Here is a 20,679-nt window from a genome sequence, read left to right on the forward strand (position 1 = left end):
AAATATCTCTGACATATTGTACATTTTCTTTAAAATAGAAATGTAAAGGGATCTGAAACATAGCAGTATTTCTATCACTGAAATATGGAACTGTCTTAGAGGCCTTGAAAGCATACCCTCTAAATACATGTATCTATTACTGTAGGAATGTAACTTTAAGATTAGTTATTTGGTTCTTTTTGTGATAACAAAGAGTGTGGTAAATAAGTATGATGAATACTATTGTGCTATAAGAAATGATGAGCAGAATAGTTTCAGACAAACCTGTGAAGCCTTTCACAAACTAACTCGAAGTAAAGTGTAAAAAGAGAACATTGTACACAGTGATAGTAATATTGTACCATGATCAACTGTGAATGATTTAACTATTCTCAAAAATAAAATGATTGAAGATAATTCTGAAATATTTATAATGAAAAATACTATCCAACTCCAGAGAAAGAACTGCTACAGTCTGAATACAGATTAAAGCATATTTATTTTATTTTTCCATTTTTGTTGTTCTTGTTTTCATTTGCAACATGACTAATAAAATATGTTTTGCATGACTACACATGTATAATCTATGTTAATATGCTTACCTTCTCAAGGAGGAGGAAGGAAGGGAGAAAAGGAGATAATTTGAAACTCAAAAATTATAAAAAAATGTTAAAAATTGTTTTTAAATGTAATTTAGTAAAAATGAACTGAGATATTCTTAACCCCACTCTAATACTCTTAATACTTCTTTAACATAGATGACAGTATCCACAAAGTTGGAACAATATTATTAATAAATAGGTCCTTACCCTAAAGAGATCAAAGAGAAAAAGAAAAGAACTTATTAAGTACAAAAATATTTATAGCAACTTATTTTGTGATGGGAAAAGTGGAAACTAAGGGAAATTGGGGGAATGGCTGGACAAATGATATAGGTATGTGATAAAATTATAATGTTTCATAAGAAATAAGAAAATGATTTCAGAGAAATCTTTAAAGACTTGAATGAAAAAAAAAAGACTTGAATGAACTTATGCAAAGTACAGTGAAAAGAATCAAGAGAATAATTTATACAATGATATAACATTATAAACAAAAAAAAACTTTGAATGACCAAATTCTATTATGCTACCCACTTCCTGGAAGAGATTAATTTAGGTTGCAGAATGAGACTTATTTTTTTATTTATTTTGTTTGACTATGCACATTTGTTATAAGAGGGTTTGGGAGCAGGGATAAAGGAAAAAGATGGGAGAGAAAATATAATTTTAAGTGAAAAAAATATAATTTTAAATAAAAAATATAGTGACAATTGAAATTGGAGATCAGAGTATGATTTGTAGTCAATAAAGTAATAATCTATGATACTGCTTTTTATTTCTGTAATCTATCAAAAAAAACCACTTCCATACTCTTCAAAGTCATTTCTCCCTAATATTCTTTTCTACTTGTTTGTATCTCTTCAGGTCCCTCCGGATCTCCAGAATGAAGTTTTGATCAGCCTTTTAGAGACTGACCCTGATGTTGTAGACTATTTACTCAGAAGAAAAGCTTCCCAATCTTTGTGAGTACTCTTGTTTTTTATCCAATAACTTTGTGTTGGGAATTTCCGTTTCTGTTGGGAAGAATTAGAAAGGTTGCCAGTTTCCACGGCATTTTGTGCTCTCTTTCTAAACATAGGCTGTTCCCACACAGGACAAAGTTTAGTGGAGACTTGGCAAGCATCTGGCTGACTATATTGATGCAAATACCCAGACCAGATAATTTAGACCAAAAATTCCACTTTAGTGATTTACCTTGATCATAGGACCCTATTGCTGGCCGGATCTCCATTTCATTTCATCTAAATAAATACAATAGACTATTTCCCCTTTTAATTATATTGACTTTGCTAAGGAAATTAGGCATTTCATGGATTGTTTAGGGGTTTGTTTTTTTTTACATTTCTTAGATGGGGGAGGGGAGGGGAGGAAGAACCATGTGTTAGCTAGTAGGAACTCCAAGGCACATTGATATACCACTAAAATAATGGGGTAGCTCTTTTGTAGAGGCCTTTAAAGCATGCTTTCCTCAATGATGCCATTTTACCTTTAACTGTAGAGCTTACATACTGCTGAAAAATTTAAGGATATATTGAACAGCTTTAACAGAACCCTATTTATTTGAGTTTATGTACACTCAAGTCAATCTGTTACCTATTAATGCTCTCATGCATTTTTAACTTCATTGTTTCTATTTATATAAGTTGTTCTGGGTCACTGGCTGCACACATTAAATACTATGCACTTGGTTTTAATAAATGAAATGAAATCTGTGCAAAATTCCATGCCCCGGATACTTGGACTTTGTAATACACAAAATAGTAAGCAGTCATTTGATTGATCTGATCAAGGCCAACATTCAAATCAGATAATTCATTCAAGAAACCTTAGAATGTTCATGTCTGTTAAGGTACTTTAGGGAATATATAAAATATAAAAAAGACCTAAGTGCTAGCAAATAGTGCAAAATTGAACTACATTCAATATGTTTATAACTGAACTAAGATAGTTGTATCTTTGAGGCCTGTAAAGCATATCTTACATGCACCATTGTACTTTTTAACTACAGAGCATATAAAATGCTAAACAACTTGAACATACTCTAAAGGGTTAAAAAAAAAAAACCCAGGCCCTCAATTATTGGTACTGATTATCCATGCCATTCAAGTTAATGAGTAAATGTCTAATTTTCTATAGAGATATAGCTTAAGAATAATAATGAGTATTCAAGATAAAATCATCTCCACTCCTGAGGAATGTCATTATGGGAGGGGGAGGTGGGGGAGAAGGCTTTAATGTATAGTATCACAAAATATTCTGATCTCTATATTAATATATAATTTAATTATTACCTAATGTACATAATAGGAAGAGAACAGTGTCTAGTCAAGTATCTCTTTTTCTTTCTCCTTTTTTTAAAAACCAAACTCCAAAACAAAAAACTTTTACTAGAGCATGTTAAGGAATTTATAGAAAAGCAAGGATACAGTACTATAGGTCTCCCTCCTTCTTCTTTCAAATGCTTTTAGGGTGTTCTGTCAAAAAACATTTTTTTGCCTTTCAGAACTACTAAATTAAAATGTGGTATTCAGAAAGGGAAGAATTTTTTGATGGCTCATTTTTTCAACCGGTCTTTATTCATACCTACTAAGTACTGAGAATTTTGCCTTTTTATTAGCAACACTAATCAGTAAGATATTCTGTTTTGATTTAGACTAATGTGATAGAAATAAACTCTCCACACATACATATATGTACATAAATGTATGAATAAAGGCAATACTGGACATAATATATAGTGGAGAACAATAAGGAAATGGATCTAATTAGAAAGAATTCATATTAGGAGGGTTGGAGGTAGAATTAGCAGGAATGAAAGTTGGATGGAAATCAGATGGAATCAAATTATGAAGTGTTTTGGGTGCCAGACTGAGGAATACTGTTCCTAATGAAATCCTAATGTTCTTTAAGAACAATTTTAGATTTTTTTTCCTCTAGAGCTATAAGAGATACACTTAAAAGAATCAAGTTGAACTGATTACTTTGGAGTTCTCATTTTTTACTAAATAGAATTTTGTTACTCTATTTGTATGACATTACCTAATTAAAAAACCTTCTTATTGCCCATTCTTATTCCACTATTTCCATGACTATTCAAAATGTTGAAAAGAAGAAGAACAGAATATACAGTACATGAATAGTGAGGGGTTTTGATAATCTCCAAGAATGCATTGGATCTAAAAGCATTGGACCACCTATATTTAAACTCATAAGCCATGGAGAAATATAGCAGCATAATGAAATTATAAGAAGAGTATTCTAAAATAGCTGATATTGTTGTTGCTCATTCGTGTATAACTCTATGTTTCCCCATGGGCACAGCATGCCATATTGTCCATGTGGTTTGCTTAGCAAAGATACCAGAGTGATTTGCCATTTCCTTTTCCAGTGAATTAAGGCAAACAGAGGTCAAATGATTTAGCCAGAGTCACACAGTAAGTGTCTGAAATCAGATTTGAACTCTGGTCTTTCTGGCTCCTAGCCCTAATTTCTATTCACTAAGCCAATCAAGTTGCCTTAAAACAGATAGTAGAAAAATGTATAATGAAATGGGAGACAAAACTTGGAGACTGGAGGCAGAAAAAATATTATAATAATCTGGTATTGGGACATGAGATCTTAGTCAAAGGTAATGGCAGTAGGATATAAAGAATGAACCTCAGGGGGCGGAGCCAAGATGGCAACAATAAAGGATCCAGTCTTAGGCACTCTCTGATAAAACTCATAAGCTAAGGACTCTAACTAAACTTTCCAGAGACAGAACCCACAGAGGGACCCAATGAGGCAGTTCTCCTACTCAAGGTAACCTGGAAAAGAGCAGAAATGCTCTGCTTCCCGGGGTCGGAGGGGTGGCCCGCCAGAGGGGTGGCCCACCGGAGCGAAAGAACCTCAGCCTCCCGGAGGCATCCCCAGGGAGCTGGGAGCTGCGGCTCACAGCAGCAGGGGAGTCTCCTGAGCTGCACCCCAGGGAGCACCAGGCACAAAGTGGGGGAACAGCAGGGGACCTCTGCCAGAGCGAGCACGTGGAGCCCAGCCTTCAGGGCACACAGCAAGCAACATGGTCTTTCTGCAGCCCTGATCCAGGAACAGAAGCAGGCAGAGCTGGTAAGCAGGAGCTCCCAGGGCATGAGCCCATTGAGCTGAGGGAGGGGAGTGAAGAGAGAGAGACTGCAGAGCTTTGTCCTCAGCCCCAGGAACAGGACTCTGGGGCTCTGACCACATTCAGATCCTGATTGCAGTCTAGGCCCCCCAGGAAGAGCAGCAGGGCCCCCCCCCACCTCGGCCCTGTGGCAGAGGGGGGCGCATATGGTCATTCACAGACTAGGAGGGAGGACAGAGCCTCACACACTGAGACCCTTGTGGGAGTGTCCCAAAAAATCAGGAAGCACCCAAAAACAGGCGCAGGCTGGGAAAAATGAGCAAGCAGAGAAAAAAGAGGAACACAATTGAGAAATATTTTACAAATGAGCACAAGAAGGATCAAAACACTCAGTCTGAAGATGAGGAAGCACAAGCTCCTACATCTAAAGACTCCAAGAAAAACAGAAATTGGGCTCAGGCTATGACAGAGATTAAAAAATACTTTGAAAATCAAATGAGGGAGTTAGAAGAAAAACTGGGAAAAGAAATGAGAGAGATGCAGGAAAAACATGAAAATGAAAATGAAGCCAGCAGCCTAGTCAAGGAAATCAAAAAGATGGCTGAAGAAAATAGCCTGCTAAAAACCAGCTTAGGTCAAATGGATAAAACAGTTCAAAAAGTTATGGAGGAGAAGAATGCTTTAAAAAGCAGAATGGGCCAGATGGAAAAAGAGATAAGAAAACTCTCTGAGGAGAACAAATCCTTCAGACAAAGAATAGAACTCAGGGAGATTGATGAATTTGCCAGAAATCAGGAATCCATACTTCAAAACCAAAAAAATGAAAAATTAGAAGAAAATGTGAAATATCTCATTGAAAAAACTGATATGGAAAACAGACTTAAGAAAGATAATTTAAAAATTATTGGAATACCTGAAAGTCATGAACAGGAAAAGAGCCTTGATATCATTTTCAAAGAATTACTACAGGAAAATTGCCCTGGTATCCTAGAAGTAGAGGGCAAAATAGAAATGGAGAGAATCCACCGATTCCCCCCCCCCCACCAAGAAAGAGATCCCAAAAAACCAACCCCTAGGAATATCATAGCCAAGTTCCAGAACTCCCAAGTCAAGGAGAAAATATTACAAGCAGCCAGGACACAATTCAAATACTGTGGAGCTGCAGTCAGGATCACACAGGACTTAGCAGCAACTACATTGGAAGCTGGTAGGGCTTGGAATACAATATACTGGAAGGCAAAAGAGCTTGGAATGCAACCGAGAATCAACTACCCAGCAAGACTGAATGTCCTCTTCCAGGGAAAAAAGATGGACTTTCAATGAACCAGGGGAATTTCAAATGTTTCTTTTGGAATGGCCAGAGCTGAACAGAAGGTTTGATCTTCAGATACAGGACTCGGGTGAAGCATAGAGATTGGAGGAGAAGGGGAAAATATGAGGGACTTGATGATGATGAACTGCATGTATTCCTGTATAGAAAAATGACACTGATAATACTCATATGAACCTTCTCAGCTAATAGAGCAGGTAGAGGGAGCTTTTATAGTTGAAGCACAGGAGAAAGCTGAATTCGAAGATAAAATATGGTGTAAAAATGGAGTTAATAGAAAAAAAGGGAAATGTAATGGGAGAAAGAAAAAGGAGAGGGTTAATAGGCCAAGATATTTCATATAATAAGACTTTTCTTTATTATAATGAGCTATTGCAATGATATGGAAGGGGGGAAGGCAAGGGGGAATGAGGGAAACTTCGCTCTCATCAGAGGTGGCTAGGAGAGGAAACAGCATATATACTCAGTGGGGTATAGGCATTCAGAGTAAGGAGAGGGGGCGACAGGGGGAAGGGGGCTCTTTGTAATAAAGAAAAATCTTATTATATGAAATATCTTGGCCTATTCCCCCTCCCCTTTTTTCTTTCTCCCATTACATTTCCTGTTTTTCTATTGACTCCATTTTTACACCATATTTTTATCTTCAAATTCAGTTTTCTCCTGTGCTTCATCTATAAAAGCTCATTCTACCTGCTCTGTTAATTGAGAAGGTTCATATAAGTATTATCAGTGTCATTTTTCTATACAGGAATACATGCAGTTCATCATCATCAAGTCCCTCATATTTTCTCCCCTTCTCCTCCACTCTCTATGCTTTACCCGAGTCCTGTATTTGAAGATCAAACCTTCTGTTCAGCTCTGGCCATTCCAACAGGAACATTTGAAATTCCCCTGGTTCGTTGAAAGTCCATCTTTTTCCCTGGAAGAGGACATTAAGTTTTGATGGGTAGTTGATTCTCGGTTGCATTCTAAGCTCTTTTGCTTTTCGTAATATTACATTCCAAGCCCTCCAAGCTTTTAATGTATTTTCTGCTAAGTATTGTGTGATCCTGACTGCAGCTCCACAATATTTGAATTGTGTCCTTCTGCCTGCTTGTAATATTTTCTCTTTGACTTGGGAGTTCTGGAACTTGGCTATAATATTCCTAGGGGTTGGTTTTTTGGGATCTCTTTCTCGGGGGGATCTGTGGATTCTCTCCATTTCTATTTTGCCCTCTGCTTCTAGGATATCAGGGCAATTTTCCTGTAGTAATTCTTTGAAAATGATGTAAAAGCTCTTTTCCTGATCATGACTTTCAGGTATTCCAATCATTTTTAAATTATCTTTCCTAAATCTGTTTTCCATATCAGTTGTTTTTTCAGTGAAATGTTTCATATTTTCTTCTAATTTTTCATTCTTTTGGTTTTGAAGTATTGATTCCTGATTTCTCAAAAATTCATCAGTCTCCCTGAGTTCTATTCTTTGTCTGAAGGATTTGTTTTCCTCAGAGAGCTTTCTTATCTCTTTTTCCATCTGGCCAATTCTGCTTTTTAAAGCATTCTTCTCCTCAATAACTTTTTGAACTGTTTTATCCATTTGACCTAAGCTGGTTTTTAGCATGCTATTTTCTTCAGCATTTTTTTGGATTTCCTTGACTAAGCTACTGACTTCATTTTTATGTTTTTCCTGCATCTCTCTCATTTCTTTTCCCAGTTTTCCTTCTAACTCCCTCATTTGATTTTCAAAGTCTTTTTGAGCTCTATCATAACCTGAGCCCAATTTCTGTTTTTCTTGGAGTCTTTAGATGCAGGAGCTTTTGCTTCCTCATCTTCAGACTGAGTATTTTGATCCTTCTTGGGCTCATATTCAAAATATTTCTCAATGGTCTTCCTCTTGTTTCTCTGCTTGTTCATTTTCCCAGCCTGGGCCTGGTTTTGGGGTGCTTCCTGAGCTTTTGGGACACTCCCACCAGGGTCTCAGTGTGTGAGGTACTGTCCTCCCTCCTGGTCTGTGAATGACCATATGTACCCCACCCTCTGCCATGGGGCTGAGGTGGGGGGGGGGCTTCTGTTCTATGGGGGGGCCTAGACTGTAATCAGGATCTGAATGTCATCAGAACCCCAGTGTTCTCTTCCAGGGGCAGAGGAGAAAGCTAGGCAGTCTCTCTCTTCACTTTCCTTCCTAGGTTCAATGGGCACATGCCCTGGGGGCTCCTGCTTTTATGGGCTCCACCTGCTTCTGTTTCCTGGATCTGGACTGCCTTGGCCACTTTGCTTGCTGTGTGCCCTGAGCTTGCTGTGTGCCCTGAGGGCTGGGCTTCATGTGATTGCTCTGGCAGAGGTTCCCCCCCCCTTCCCCCAATTTGTACCTGGTGCTCCCCGGGGTGCAGGTCAGGAAACTCCCCTCGCTGCTGTGAGCTGGAGGTCCCAGTGCCCTGGGGCTGCCTCTAGGAGGCTGAAGTTCTTTCTCTCTGGCAGGCTACCCCTCTGGTGGGCTACCCCTCTAACCCCAGGGAGCAGAGCCTTTCTGCTCTTTTCCAGGTTACCTTGAGCAGGAGAACTGCCTCACTGGGTCCCTCTGTGGGTTCTGTCTCTCAAAAATTTAGTTAGAGTCCTTAGTTTAGAAGTTTTATGAGAGAGAGCTTAAGGCATGATCCTCTCTTGTTGCTATCTTGTCTCCACCCCTCCAAAGAACAGGAATATTGACTGTTTAGAGAGAAGTTATTTGAAGGAAAAACAGCCCAGAGACTAAAACAGAAAGATCTTGCTAACAGTGTTTTGTATGTATAATTCCTAAGTAGATTTATTATAGCTTAAATTGAACTAGGGGAGTTAGTGTTTATTTTTTCAAACTTGGTATGATTTTTTACGCATGATTTTAAGATCTTTAAGCATGCTTAAAAAGACCTAAATCATGTGTTTGTGTGTTTATGTATAGTATAATCTGAAAAAAAGTTCAAAATATAGCTTATTCACATCCAACAGAGGACAAGAATAATGTGAATAATTTAGATCTATAGATAATATTTTGGATTCATTTTAGTTAAATTTGACAACCTCCATTCCCATCAAACCTCTTTTCAGAGCTAATAAGAAAAAGCAAAATCAGTAGCCCAAGTAGTTTTAAGTATAAATTTAAGTATAAATATATGAAATATTTTCCTCCAAGACCTATCCTTTATCATACTGACAATGTTAAAAAGATCATGTAGACTATTTACCCTAATTACCACACTTACCAGCAGTTCATCTGATATCCTGATTCTCAATCTCAATCTCTCAATTTTGGTGCTTTCTTAAAATCAAATCCAGTTTCATCTCTCTTTTAAGATCTTAGGTGAAAGAAAAAGAAAATAGACATTTGGGTACTGCTAACTGTGGCTATTGCCAGTTAATTGTTGAGAGAAAGAGAGATAAACAGACAGCAAGAGAGAAATACAGAGAGAAAGAAAGATAAGGGGTGGAAAGAGAGAGAAAAAAAGAATCAGAGATAGAGATGAGACAAATAGCAAGAGAGATTCTCCTCAAAAGACAAGTTTCTGAAAGTTACAATGTTAACTAGAGCTTATACTCTCTCATTGCTAAATAATGTGACACCAAAAAGATGGCAGGAAGTTTTGAAAGAATGTAAGCATGATTTTGCCATCTTTTTATACTGTGTGACTACTAAATTTCTACTCTGATGCTTTATGATAGCAGGGGAACAACTCTGAATTTCTATGTCTGGAAAACGCAAACTCTAGTTGGACCTACTGAGTTGAAAAGGCTTTAATTATGGTTCTGGGGACATTCTATTGTCCCAAATGAAATCTATCTATATTTCAAGAGGTACATGCCCATAAAGTCTACTACCAGATGATAAGAGTTTTATTTTGGTTTTTGGTCCTAGCAACTCATGAAGACCAAGTAAGTGCCTTATGGTGATGAAATCATGGGTCTTTGGAGTATTGCAAGACACTGAAATTTTTGTAGTTCATCTATATGACCTTCTAATCCTCTATGATTCTTGATCTTTTGCTTTAATAAACCCAAGTACAGAAGGATTTTTATGCTATGAACATCAAAGCAGTATTTAAGCTGCTTATTTATTATTCCTCACTCTCAATAAATGATTGGCTTACTTTTCTAATTCTATTATAACAGATAAATTGTGTGTGTGTGTGTGTGTGTGTGTGTGTGTAGAATATATACACCAATGATATGGCTTTTAAATGTATATGAAATGAATACACTCCAAATGGTCATTTATGAGTCAGGACCATTGACTGGTGGTACCAACTTCTTGTTCTTTACTCCAATCAATTACTATTCATTTTCAAACAGTTTTTTTTCGTTTATAATGCTTCTGATATTCACTCTTTCCTGCTCAAGACAACTTTGATGGGCCACATATATCCAATATGTATGAATGACTATCAGTTCCATAAAAAAATTAAAAGTGATGGATGAATCAAAAAAGTCTTTCCTCTGAGAAAGTTTGAGGATAAGATTTTTTTAAAAAATAAAAATAAAAACACTTTTGGTAGTAACATGGAACAGGAAAATCTCTACTGACAGGTTTCATATGTATGAATGTTCAATTTGTGAAAGGCATGGAAAAAAAAGAGAAAGGTATTTGAAAAATAAATTTAGAATATAAAAGAATCTCCTAAGAGTGATTTGGAACCTTCTTTAAAAGAAATATGAAAAGTTATCATAGATATCCTATATAAGAAATAAATTAAATCAATGGCATTTTCTACTGACATAAATCTTTTGTTTGGTGATGGCATTAAGTGACTTGCCCAAGGTCACACAGCTAGGTAACTACTAAGTGTCTGAAGTCACATTTGAACTCAGGTCTTCCTGACTCCAGGACTGGTGCTCTATTGACTGTACCACCTAGCTGCCCCCTTTTTTTGTTTGTTTGTTTTCATCTGACATATTATCAATGGTGATGTAACTAGATTAAAAACCTTGACCAACTAAGTTGCTATTGCCAATTAGCACAGGAAGTTTCCATTGTCTGCTAAATTGTGTCTTCATTCATAGATCTTAAGAGAGTTAAAGATGTTTCCACTCTTTTTCTGGGATATTGCACAAAGCGTTGTTTATATAGAATTGTATAAAAATTAACTTGAAATTCTCAATAAGCACAAAGCTTTTGTGGTGGGTGTTGCATTCTTTCCACAATACAATTAAGTGCTTCAGAGACATGGTTATGTCCTTTTAGGTTCCAAGAGAGTGAGGTTTATCAGTTGAATAATTAAGTTACAGTGTAAGCCAGCATATTTTTAAATACTCTCTGGGTATTTCTTTTCGGGAAGGTCAGCATGACTCTCTATTGGAAGCCTAAGGGGAATTGAACAGAGGTTTTCCATTTGTTCACAGAACAAGTACTGTACTCCCCGATGCAGTGCAAGCTTGCCCACAGTACTCAGCCAGTGTGTTTACACCCTGACCTGGAGTGACCACACTAAGGGTGAGCGTGCTATTTGGTCTCCATGCTCATTTTATCTTGATTCAGTTAGCTGAGAATGCAAATGGTGATACTATAGTGGTCTTGGTTCTAAAGTGTTTGGCAGCCTATTTTCTTTCTGTGGCAGCAAACAAAAAAAAATCCAAGGATAGCTCATCCCACCAAAGAAGTGTTTAGTCTGAATATATATATATGAATCCATCCCAGAATTAAAGAAAGGATTAGACTCCCTCATCCTCTAGCAATTAACCCTGCTGATTAAAAATGTTTCCTCTTGGGGTGGCTAGGTGGCACAGTGGATAGAGTTCAAATCCAGCCTCAGACACTTAATAATTACCTAGCTGTGTGTGGTCTTGGGCAAAGCACTTAACCACATTTGTCTTGCAAAAACCTAAAAAATAAAAAATAAAAAAAAGTTTCCTCTTAAAAAAAAAGATAGGGACTATGATAGTGGAATTTATTGTCCTCCTAGACTAGAACTTGGAAGTCATTTCCTGTAGCTTCCTAAGACTGAAGTCAAGTTGGTCTTTCTCAGGGTCAGTTTTGCTTCTGAAGAGAGAAGCCAAGATATGATGTTAATCTGATCTTCCAGCCATCTCCAAAGGAGCACCATTTTCTCACATCCTTTATTTAGGTTTCTTAATTTTGGGCATTGAGTGTCCACTTTGATATTATGAATCACCTTTTCCTAGATGGATTCATGAACATTCTATGATTAGAGAGCACTGCTTGGATTTGGTTTTGGAGCCTGCATGGAGGTGGTGGTGTTGTGTTGGTTGAGTCATTTCAGTCATTTCCAACTCTTCATGATCCCATTTGAATCATTTTCTTGGTGGAGATGCTAGAGTGATTTTCCATTTTCTTCTCAAACTCATTTTACAGATGAGGAAACTGAGGCAGATGTGGTTAAGTGATTTTCTCAAGGTCATATAACTTCTAAAATGTCTGATGTTGGATTTGAACTCAAGTTTTCTTGACTCCAGGCCTAATGCTCTATCCATTGCATCATTTACCTGCCTCCTCTATGGAGGTAAGAGGACCTATTCAAGAATACTTCTGAACTGACTCTTAATGCTAAACTGTCCTGGCTGCTAATGTTCTTTGCTTTGGGTCAGGTAGTTACTCTATGTTTTTAATCAACTTCTTGGCTTGATCATTTTTGTTATTGTTCCCTGGATTGTTTTTCCCATATCATCTTATTGCCTTCCATATTTTAGCTATACAAGATTTGTGTTCCTCCTTTTGCCCTGCCCTTTTACCCAATTTGTACAAGTAATTTTTAAAAAATTCTGGCTTTTTTTCAAGTAGTTTAAAAAATAAAGAACTACTCTACATTTGAACTACCAGAATGTTTCACAGAATCATATTTTAGAACTAGGAGGGACATATATAACAGAAATCATAATGATCAAAATTCTAATTTACTAATGAAGAAACTGATGTTTTCCAAAATGCCATGATTTGTCCATGGTCCCATAGTAGGAGATAGAGCCTGGATTAGAAGATCATGCACTTGTCTTCATAGCATAATGTATGTCCCTTTTTATATAGAATTCTGAGAGATAATGAAATTCTCTTTCTTGAATCAATGAAAGACAGCAGAACAGACATATATGCCACCTCAGGCAAGTTACTATGACCATCTTTGTGCCTCATTTTTCTCATCTACCAATATGCTAGCATCATTAATAAAATGAATAATTACTCAGAAACTTTCAATCTTTTCAATTGCCACATGGATAATAATGATTACAATGTTTATCTCACAATAGGCAGCTGAGAGAAGAAGGTAAGATCATCAACATAAAAGTAATTTTATTTTTTAAAGAAAGATTTTATTTATTTTGAGTTTTACAATTTTTCCTCATTCTTGCTTCCCTCCCCCACCCCCCCACAAAAGGCATTCTGTTTCGTGTTTACATTAGTTCCATGTTATACATTGATCTCAGTTGAATGTGATGACAAGAGAAATCATATCCTTAATGAAGAAAAATAAAGTATGAAATAGTAAAATTACATAATATTAATATAACACTTTTTGGATACAGATGGTATTCTCCATCGCAGATAACTCAAAATTGTCCCTGACTGTTGCACTGAAGGGATGAGCAAGTCCATCAGGGTTGATCATCACCCCCATGCTGCTGTTAGGGTGTACAATGTTTTTCTGGTTCTGCTTATCTCACTCAGCATCAGTTCATGCAAATCTTAACATGAAAGTACTTTTTAAAATTATTATAAGTTCTTAAATTCTAAAGAAACTATCCTTTGTGAAGTTTTAAAATTGTAGCCAATCTAATTACATGCCCACTATGTGCATGTGCAAGATGCTGATGATACAAAGACTAAGCAAAAGTGCCTGTCCTCAAAAAACTTAACATTCTTTTTAGGGACAATACAACATATGCAGGGCATAATGATGACCAAACTGATAGCAATAGGTGGCACAGTGGATAGAGTGGCCTAGGATCAGGAAGACCTGAGATCAAATCTGACCTCAGAGACTTACTAGCTGTGTGACCCTGGACAAGTCATTTAACTTCAGTTTACCTTGCTTTCTTCATTTGTTAAATGGGGGTGATAATAGTATCTGTCTCCCAGGGTTATTCTGAATATCGAATGAGACAATAATTGTAAAATGCTTAGCAAAGAACATAGCTGCCATAATGAGCACTATATAAATGCTAAGCTATCATCATCTTTGAGCAGCTAAATTACACAGTGGATAGAGTGCTGGGCCTGGAGTCTGAAAGATACATCTTCCTGAGTTCAAATCTGGCCTCAGACTCTTACTGTGAGACACTGGGTAAGTCACTGAACCCTGTTTGTCTCAGTTTTTCTCATTTATAAAATGAGTTGAAGAAGGAAATGGCAAACCACTCCAGATCTTTACCATGAAAACCCCAAATGAGGTCATAAAGAGTCAGACACAACTGAAAATGACTCAGTAATAACTACGTTATCATCATTATTATTATTTCTAGATTCATAGTGATTTCTAAAACAAAGGCCTAATAAAGGCTAACCTTAGCAAACATAACATTGTTTCTCTCCACCAGTAAACTGCATTGGTGGTAAGTCATTTTCCTAAAGCAGTTGTACATGCTTGACTATGATATACTATTTATCAGCCCTTTGACATGGGAAGTCCATCCATCAGGTAACCAAGAAGCCAGGAACAGTAAGACAAGAGTAGTGCAAGGGCTGAAAAGACAATTTCCATAAATTGATTTTCACAAAGCTATTTTACCATGGTAATCCACATTGCCTCCATCCCCATAATTATATATAGACAAGATATGCCTGGTAGTTTAACCTATGGAAGAGTATTAGCAACTCTATGCCTTTCTTTTCCTATGTGTCTATTACAGACAGATCTCAATTAGTGAGAATGATGAATTTCCTAAACTGGTTGCATGTATTCAAATTTACCCTGATTGAAGTTATAATTATATAAAATATAGCAACTGGCCATATTCAATGGAAATATGCTATGAATTTGAATAATATGATCAATTCAGAAGATTTATTATTTGCACTGATCTGGAGCTAGCAGATCTAGATGGGGCCACCACCAACACTCAGTTAAGTTGGAAGACTGGCCAGTTGGCAACTCCACTCTGAATGCTAAATCCTTAGTCATGATCACTATCATACTGTTCCTGCATGAATAGTCTGAATATGGCCACTACCTTCTGCTGGAGTATTGGAGTCCCAAGTAATCACTTATAGTATCTCAGGAAAAACAAGAGTAGCAACCGTAACAGATAGCAGCTATGCTTAGAGAAAAAGCAGGTACTATCTATTAGCCTAGAGTTCTTGATACTTTTATCCATGGCCTCAAAGTCAGATTTTAATCACTCAGCTCAAATTTGGCTATTGACTCTTAAAGTGGTTGAGTAGAGTGAAAGCACCAATGATATATCTGCTTAGAGCCTGAGATTGGCATTAAGATACCAGTTTCCAACTTAATTTTTCTTTCCTTCCAACCGTATGGATAACAACAAAGAATTATCATAGGTTAATGGAAGAGCTGGGAGAATTGCCAAATTATCATCTAGCAAAGGGGATTCTTAACCATATTTATGTCAGTAACCCCACTGGCAATCTGATGGAGTCTATAGATCCCTCAGAATATTTTTTAAATGCATAAAAAATATTTAGGATAATAAGGAGACAAATTACATTGAAATATAACTAACAAAATTTGGGGGGGGGGCAAACCCTAGGCTCATATTACAGTTAAGGAAACCAAAGTCAGAGGAGGTTGAGTGACTTACCCAAGGTTGACAGATAGTAAGCATCAGTATCATGATTTGAATCCAGGTCCTCCAGGACCAGTGCTCTTTTCATTGTATTACCCAACCTTTTCAAGCACTGGAAATCCATGCTTTGGAATATATACAATGACTGTATCTGTTTGTCTAACAGTACTTAAAGACTGTGCTTCTTGTAGGTATGATGTTAGTAGGTATGATGTTAGTAGAAATGTCTACTGAACAAAATATAGCAAGAAGTATGCATAAAACACCATGAAAGTGTAAAAAATACATTTATTGTTTTTATAGTTTAAAAAATACTTTGATACCATTGTTGTTCAGTCAATTTAGACTCCTCTGAGTGACCTCATGGGTTATCTTGGCAAGGATATTAGAGTAGTTTGCCACTTTCTTCTTCAGCTCATTTTACAGATGAGGAAGCTGAGGCAAACAGATTAAGTGATTTGCCCAGTGTTATACAAGTCGTAAGTGTCTGTGGTCACATTTGAACTCAAGCCTCCTTGACTCCAGGTCTAATGCTTTTATTTACTCTCACCTGGCTGTCTTATTTTTGGGGATATATGATGCATCTTATCCTTATTGAAGCCAAGTTGAGAAGCTAAATAACTCACCCTAAGTCATACAGCTTAAACTTGAACCCAGACTCATATTCACAGTCTAGCACTTTTGCCAGCAATATTTTACATTTTTTACTTGTTTATCAAGTATAACTGATTAGGTGTTGGACTTTCTTTTCAGTAACTAGAATTCCTCCTCAATGTTCCCTCAAATTGGGCTATAGTACATGATAATCATCTGTATGTTTGCAACAGGGCTGGTTGCTTGCTATTAATTAAATGAACTTTGGGGGTTTGTTTTTTGTTTGTTTTTCACTTTCATGAAAGAATTTTAAGTTTTTTTCTTTTCTCAAACTCTTCCAAGATCTGGGAAATAATTCAGAATTTTCTGGTGGTTCTTTTCTACATAAATCATCTGACATGAGTTATCAAAGGTGAGGGTTGGATATGTGGAATTTTGATTCCTGGGTGGGCAGTAAATGCCCTTTTAGTAGAACATTTTTGAGTTCCTCAAAATTTCAGGGATAGGTGAAAATGAAAAGAAAAGCAGCCCACGTGTTTTTATTATGCTTAATAATAACTAATGGCAAGACAACAGTGAAAAGGTCTTCTTTCTAAAGCTGTTTTCTTCTATCTTGCTCTATTCTGGGTGATTCAATACTATTAGAACATACTGGCTTGCAAGTATTTACCTTTCTTTTTTCATAATAAAAAATGTTTTTGAAAATTAGACCAAAAAATTCAAAGAATGACCAAGAGAAATGGAGAATGGGGAGAAACAGGGTTATTTTTGCACTTCTTTATCAACCTGTGATAATTTCACTTTAAGATGTTATCAGGGACACTGTATTGAGGAGGGTAGAAAATAACAGATTATTCAAGGTAAGACCTCCTTTGGTGTTCTGGAAGTTCTTGGGTTTTTTTGTCCTGCTTACATTTTCTCATTGTTGTGTGTGCTGCATTTCCATAACAGATTCATGCATATATTATATTTAAGGCATGGGATAATAGTATGTTTTACAAAGATTATGAAAAGAATTCATCTCAAGAAACATGTGCAGATAAATTTTCAAAATGGATCACATGATGGTAGCCTATTGTTACTGTCTAATATGAAGGGAAAACAATACACATACATGAAACCATTCACCTCACAAAGCTTAGAACAAAGTTAATGTGAGTGGTTATTACATTTCAAGCAAAATTTGATGTATATGCATTGTTCTATCTGAATGGGATTTAACTTGGATTTAAAAGCTATTGTATTCATGCTGGGAAAGCTAAGAATTAGTCATTTTCCAGTATTAATTTTCATGGGAATTATATCCTAGACTTTGCTTTCAAAATAGGAAAAAAGAATGGCTTTATCAATACTTATGCAGTACAAAGTGGTCAAGATAGTATAAGAATCCATTTACTGTTCTGTCTCTTTCCTCTCATCCCCTCCTTGGTTAGTCTTTTATTGAAACATCTGTTGAGTTGTACTGACCTCTGCTGACTATTATTTGAAACAACTTCATTTTCTTCATAGAGAATGTTGACATCGTTTAAAAGGTCTTATGTTTCAGCATCACCTATGTTTGTGCATTACCTTCCATTGTTGGCATAGTTTTTGTACTAAGGATGATTGCAAATAGTGATTATTAACACTGTATATAATGATCTCATCCTGGCAGAAGCCCCCACCTGCTGAGATCAGAGGGTTCCTTTTCCACGGAAGGGAGACATTCATCTACTGACTCCAACAAAGCCTCAAGCGGAGATGTCTCCCCTTATGATAATAACTCCCCAGTGCTGTCTGAACGCTCATTGCTGGCTCTGCAAGAAGACATTGCCCTGGGTTCAGAGAAACTTTACAAGGTGCCTGAACAATATATGTTGGTTGGCCACTTGCAGTCTAAATCAAGGGAAAGTTCCCCTGGACTATGGGCTGGAAAAGGTATGGTTTAATTATCAAAAGTGCAACCTTCATTGAATCAAAATTGTTTTTTAGCCTATGACAGAAATGGTTCTTTTCTCATTGAATCAAAATAGTTTTTTAGCTTATGACAGAGATAGTTCTTGTTTCATCTATCTTTTATTGATGATGTAAGCACTGTTTGCTTACTCTGAAGAATTACATATTAGGTATATGGATCCTAAGCTCCATGAACAAACAGACATATTGAGCTTGAGATGCCTAAAGGATATCTATGAGATCAGCTAGGTGGCACAGTGAATGGAGTATCAGATCTAGAATTAGGATGATTCATCTTCAAGAGTTCAAATCTGACCTCAGATACTTACTATCTGAGTGATAGTACCTCAGTTTCCTCATCTGTAAAATGAGCTAGAGAAAGAAATGCCAAACTACTCCAGTATCTTTGCTAGGAAAATCCTAAATGGGGTCACAAAGAAATGACTGAAAACAACAAACATGACATCAGGAGAGACATACATCCAACAGGTAGCTGGAGATGCAAAACTGCAGCTCAAGAGAGGGACTACTAGAACTGGATATGTAAGTTTAGGAATCGTCTATATATAGAAATTGTGGTTTTGAATTGTAGAAGGTAATGAGACCACCTGGTGAAAATGTAGGAAGAGAAGAGGAGAGAGACTAGGACAGTTATAAGATATATGCATGTAAGGGTGTATATATAGTATGAATGATGATCTGCTAAAGGAGATTGAGATGAATCGGTTAGTCATGGAGAAAGAGTACCAACATGACAAAGCAGTGTTACAAAACCTATGGAGGAGAAAGAATAAAGAAGGAACATAGAGAATTCCACAGCTGAATGGGTTGGGAAGATCATCTAGATAGGCTGGAAGGTCTCTGATCTTAGTAGTGAGGGATAAATGGCAGCAGCTAAGATGGCAAGACATCAATACTACTTATAGTTTCATAGTTGATAAAATATCTGAGGCAGAATTCAAGTTTAGGTCTTCCTAATTCCAAATCCAATATTCTCTTCACTATGCCACCTAACTTCCTAATGAATTTATATGTAATAGTGTCGTTATTCTCTGAGATCTTCACAGTTCATATATAAATGTTTTCAAGTTTGGTTGAGTGATTTTTTTTGTTGGTCATAATAGTTGTTTCATCAGACAGTGGGATGTAGCCATGTGTTGATCCCTTGAAAATTAGCAAATTCTCAAGTGTTTGAATTTCTTCTGAGAGTTGTCAAAAAAAACCATAATCAGCTGTCACTATTTTTTCTTTTTACTATAAACTGATCTCATAGCATGTGTTTGTATTACTCGTGTGACACTTGACATTTTTTACTGATGAAATCATATGTACCTTGCATATGCTCCCATAAAGACAGAAATAGCCCTAGTAACCTGTACATAAGGATTTTTTGTTGCCTCAATTTTGTCAGTTTCATGAAGACAAGAGCCAAGTCTTCAAACTCTTTGTATCTTCCCAGATATCTAGTTCTTTTACTAATGTCAATACTTTATAATTTCTGATAATTGATCTTGATTAATTGACTATCACTTTATAACATTTAATTAACTCTTCCTTAGATGTGTCAGAAGAGTCCTTTCATATTTGGGGAACCTGGCATTCAACATTAAAAAGTGGATCCAAAAGCCCAGGAATGACAGGTATGTTGCTTTTAAAAAAAAATACAATTTTTGGCAACTCTTGTGGTGGGAAGGAGGGAAGGGGATATTGTTGATTTGCTTTCACTCTAATTGAATTTGGAAATAATTCAAAAAATTATTTCTTGAGACAAACAGGGCAGGGCTTCCCTTCTTCAATGCTGTTTAAGCTCAATCATAAAGATACTCCCTCTAGAAGTGGAAATCATAACCCATCCTCATCTCTCACACCTCTTACTCATCCTTCAAAGATTGACCTAGCACATTGTAAGTCTTCTATTGGAAATCACTTTGAATTCCAGGACAGTATTGGAAGTGTCTATCTGTTACAGATAGCCACTAGATATGTCACTGTTTATTCAAGGGGGAGGGTGCCCTTTTTTTTTAAGTCAACAAGTATTTTTTAAATCACCTTCTATGTCCACCATAGTGCTGAAAATCAGTCAAGGCTGAATATAATTCCCCCCTCCCCTACTATACCCCTGACATTGAACTCCTCCTTGGAACAAAGAAAACCTGTTAAAGTCAATCCACCACATATAAATGTATACTCTGGCACTTAATTAATAATATGCTACAACATTCCCAACATATTGGTAATATGCTACAACATTCCCAATATATTGGTAATATGCTACCTCCATCCACTATGCGTCTCTCCATCAATGGAGATGATCCTTTATCCAGCTGGTTCTAAACTTTGGGTCTTCTCTCACCTTATCTTTCATTTGTTATCAGCTCTGAAAATTCTGCTTTCCAAAAATATCCTTGTTCTTTTTGTCTATGCATTGCTTTGAGGGG

At 36.6% G+C, this 20,679-nt stretch overlaps 1 protein-coding gene and 1 long non-coding RNA gene across 5 annotated transcripts in view; one reads left to right on the plus strand and one right to left on the minus strand.

Moving 5' to 3' along the window:
• The window catches only part of ARHGAP6 (Rho GTPase activating protein 6), a 348,047-nt gene that overhangs the window by 317,873 nt on the left and 9,495 nt on the right, over window positions 1–20,679 (plus strand). For all 4 annotated transcript variants that reach the window (XM_074192457.1, XM_074192459.1, XM_074192458.1 and 1 more), the window contains 3 exons: window positions 1,446–1,543; window positions 17,961–18,223; window positions 19,801–19,881. In XM_074192457.1, coding sequence (XP_074048558.1) covers window positions 1,446–1,543; window positions 17,961–18,223; window positions 19,801–19,881 — 442 coding nt within the window. The remainder of the gene's footprint in view (window positions 1–1,445; window positions 1,544–17,960; window positions 18,224–19,800; window positions 19,882–20,679) is intronic.
• Window positions 1–20,679, minus strand: part of LOC141491479 (uncharacterized) — an 80,097-nt gene that overhangs the window by 45,746 nt on the left and 13,672 nt on the right. The gene's annotated exons all lie outside the window — the stretch shown is intronic.

This window comes from Macrotis lagotis, chromosome 6 (assembly GCF_037893015.1).
Source record: "Macrotis lagotis isolate mMagLag1 chromosome 6, bilby.v1.9.chrom.fasta, whole genome shotgun sequence".
Classification (NCBI taxonomy): Eukaryota; Metazoa; Chordata; class Mammalia; order Peramelemorphia; family Peramelidae; genus Macrotis; species Macrotis lagotis.